The sequence below is a fragment of the Octodon degus genome, unplaced genomic scaffold, assembly GCF_000260255.1.
Source record: "Octodon degus isolate 3935 unplaced genomic scaffold, OctDeg1.0 scaffold00118, whole genome shotgun sequence".
Classification (NCBI taxonomy): Eukaryota; Metazoa; Chordata; class Mammalia; order Rodentia; family Octodontidae; genus Octodon; species Octodon degus.
Genome location: NW_004524694.1, coordinates 2,245,855 through 2,248,819, shown reverse-complemented (window position 1 = coordinate 2,248,819; position 2,965 = coordinate 2,245,855). Strand labels below are relative to the sequence as shown.

The following is a 2,965-nucleotide window of genomic DNA, read 5'->3' as shown; positions in this document are numbered from 1 at the left end:
CAAAGGTTCTTCAATGAAAATACAATATTAATAAAAAATAAATACTTTCAAAATAAAAATCATTTGTAATTATTTATAATATAAAGTAGGAGTCAATACAAAATTATTAAAACAAATGTATAAATATGGACCAAAATAAAGGTAACAGAAAAATAGTTGATTTGTAAACTACTGGAATGGCAGATGTTTCCTCGTCTTTACCTCTGTCAGAATATTTTATTGGAGGGGGAGAGATTGTATAAAGAGAGTAAGATAACAGTAAAGCCAATTCATCAGTGCAATTGGAAGGTAAGACGTTGAAAGCAATGAACAACATAGCCTCAAGTACATGTAATACTATAGTCGAAGATAAGTGTTTCACAGGTTGTGGCTTTCATATAACACCACAAGCAGAAAGGCTTGGAAAGGATGTATAAAGTAGAAAACATACTGAAAAACTGTCTGCTGAAGTTATTTTTCTTGACCTTGGGTCAATCCATGTGTTAAGCAGGATAACACTGGGGAAAGGATATGATCTGGCTCCTTCTGGCCACTAACCACCTATTTGCAAAAGACATGGAATAGAGAGTCCTGGGTGTGATTTGGAATACCTGAATTCTTCAGCTCTGCAGGTCCATGTTTTAAAATTTTAAAAACCACTTAACATGAAAATTTTCCAAAATTTACCTTTTAGAAGGACAAAATTGAATTTATGTAATCTTGCTTTTCATGTCCTAGTATTATCATCATAATACTGATTACTATGTCATCTATAGAGTCCGCTGGAGGTGTTTATGGCTTTTTTCCTCTATACTTTTGCATGCAGGATGACTTCTTAAAAAGTTTAATTTTTATACCTCTTTCTTCTGTTTAAAGAACATGGCATGAGGCCACACACTAGTCTAAGAATAAAACAGGATTTTTAGTACAGAGACTGAAACATTAGATTTTTATCTTCCTGTTCCTCATCCATAGTTCAGAGAAATGCAGGAGCTAGGTAACCTACATTACACACAGCTAGCTGTGGGATCATCACTAGATGAGATGATCTGGTGATTGCTTCCTAGCGTAATGTCACTATTTTTCTCATCTTTAGTTACCTCTGGTCATCAGCTCCATTTTGATTGCTGTTCAAGACAATTCTCCAAAGATCTGAAGATACCAGTTTCTTTTGGTCATTCACAAGATTGACATCTGGTAACTGCAGTCCGCAAACTTTGCTTTCAGATAGACTGAATTCACGAAAAGCCACAAAACTTTTCTGGATTTCATCCCAGTACTCCAAACTACAAGGAACCTATGTTAAAATAAAGAAAAATCAAGATATTATTATGTACATGTAACAATACCCTACAATAAATATATTTATTATATACCAGAAACATGTGGATTAAAAATACAAAAAAAAATTTAGATGTTATAAACAGAACCTGTGCTTCTGGATTTATTGAAATTCAACCTAGAACTTCAGGAAAGGAATACAAAATTACAAAAGACAGTGGTTTAGGATTTCTATTCATAGTTATATTCACCTTGTTTATTTTTAAAGGCCCATTCAAAAAAAAAAAAAAGAAAATAGCTAATTTTTTACAGTAGAAGAAAAATAATAGGAACAAATTCCTCAAGGTGTTAGATGGATTATAAATCTATAGTAAGGGGCCCGGGGAGATAGCTCAGTAGAAGAAGTGGTTGCCTGGCAAGCACAGGATCCTGAGTTCAATCCCTGGTACCACAAAAAACAACAACAAAAATCTATAGTAAGTAGAAGATACAGACGGAGTAGTAATATACAAATAAAAGAGAATAAAAATTAAGAGAGATAAATGAAATGTTACTATATATTGAAGGCTCCATTTTAAACAAATTGAGGAAAGATGGAAAATGAGGTTGCAGGAGCTAGCTAGTTATTTGACAAAAACCAAAGCAGGTCACTACATATCATTTTTAACATAAAAGTAAATTCCGAAACAATCAAAATGGTAAAGGATAAAAAGATAAACTGTAAAAGGAAAAATATCCGTCAATATTTTTTTATTTTGAAATAGGATAGTATTTATTTGTATGCAATAAAATTCATAAATGGGGAAAAAACAACAAGCAAAATTCAAATAAAGAAAAGAACAAGAAATGTACTAGTCAATTGTCAAGCTTCCTGATCTTCAACTATGCCAAGTATTGATTGTATGTGTAATGCTGTCCTCAGCCTTTCTGGATTACCCTTATGCAATATGGGGGCAAAGAGAAACAACATAAACATGATTCTCATGCTGCTTGCTGTGCTGCAAACAATAAGTTTTTTTTTTTTTTTTCTCTCTCTTTTTTTTTTTTGAGACAGAGTCTTGGTACATAGTGCAGGCTGGCCTTGAACTTGCTTATGTAGCCCATGCCTCCTGCCTCAGTCTTCCAAGCAGTGGGATTATAGAAGCGTCTCACCATTCTGGCTATTAAAGTTCTCTTTTATGACCCAGTCTTATATCTCTTGGTAGCATCCATGAAATACTAAAAATAGCATATGAAGAGTAAATTCCTAGACCTGACAATAACCAACTCACAGATAAAAGATAATTAGTCAGTAGACACAAAAAGATACCCTACTAGTACTCAAAGAAATTAAGGCAATAATATAATTTTTATATATTAATCTGGCAATCTAAGATCAATGGTTCTAATTTGTGTACAGTATGGTAAAAATAATCCATACACAATATTTTGTTAGAGTAATTTACCAGAAAGTATGTTTCTAAGAACTTATCTTAATGAAATTCCAATGCGAGTGTTTTTGTTTATATATGAAATACATATATATGTGTGCTATATATACTGCATGTTTTGTGTGTACATTTACTTCAGTAATGTATAAGACAAGTTGAAAAATGCAAATTTCTATCTATTGATTAGTTTCAGATCTACAGAACAGATTGCTATACAACATTAAAAGAAATAAAGAGTATTTACATATGCTAATGTAAGACACTAGGATATAGCA

The 2,965-nt window shown here is 32.2% G+C and overlaps 1 protein-coding gene across 1 annotated transcript in view; it reads right to left on the bottom strand.

The window, feature by feature from the left end:
- Vps13b (vacuolar protein sorting 13 homolog B) overlaps window positions 1–2,965 on the bottom strand; it is an 881,657-nt gene that overhangs the window by 123,155 nt on the left and 755,537 nt on the right. Inside the window, 1 exon segment of the mRNA XM_023699943.1 lies at window positions 1,080–1,276. Within this exon segment, the coding sequence (XP_023555711.1) occupies window positions 1,080–1,276 (197 nt within the window).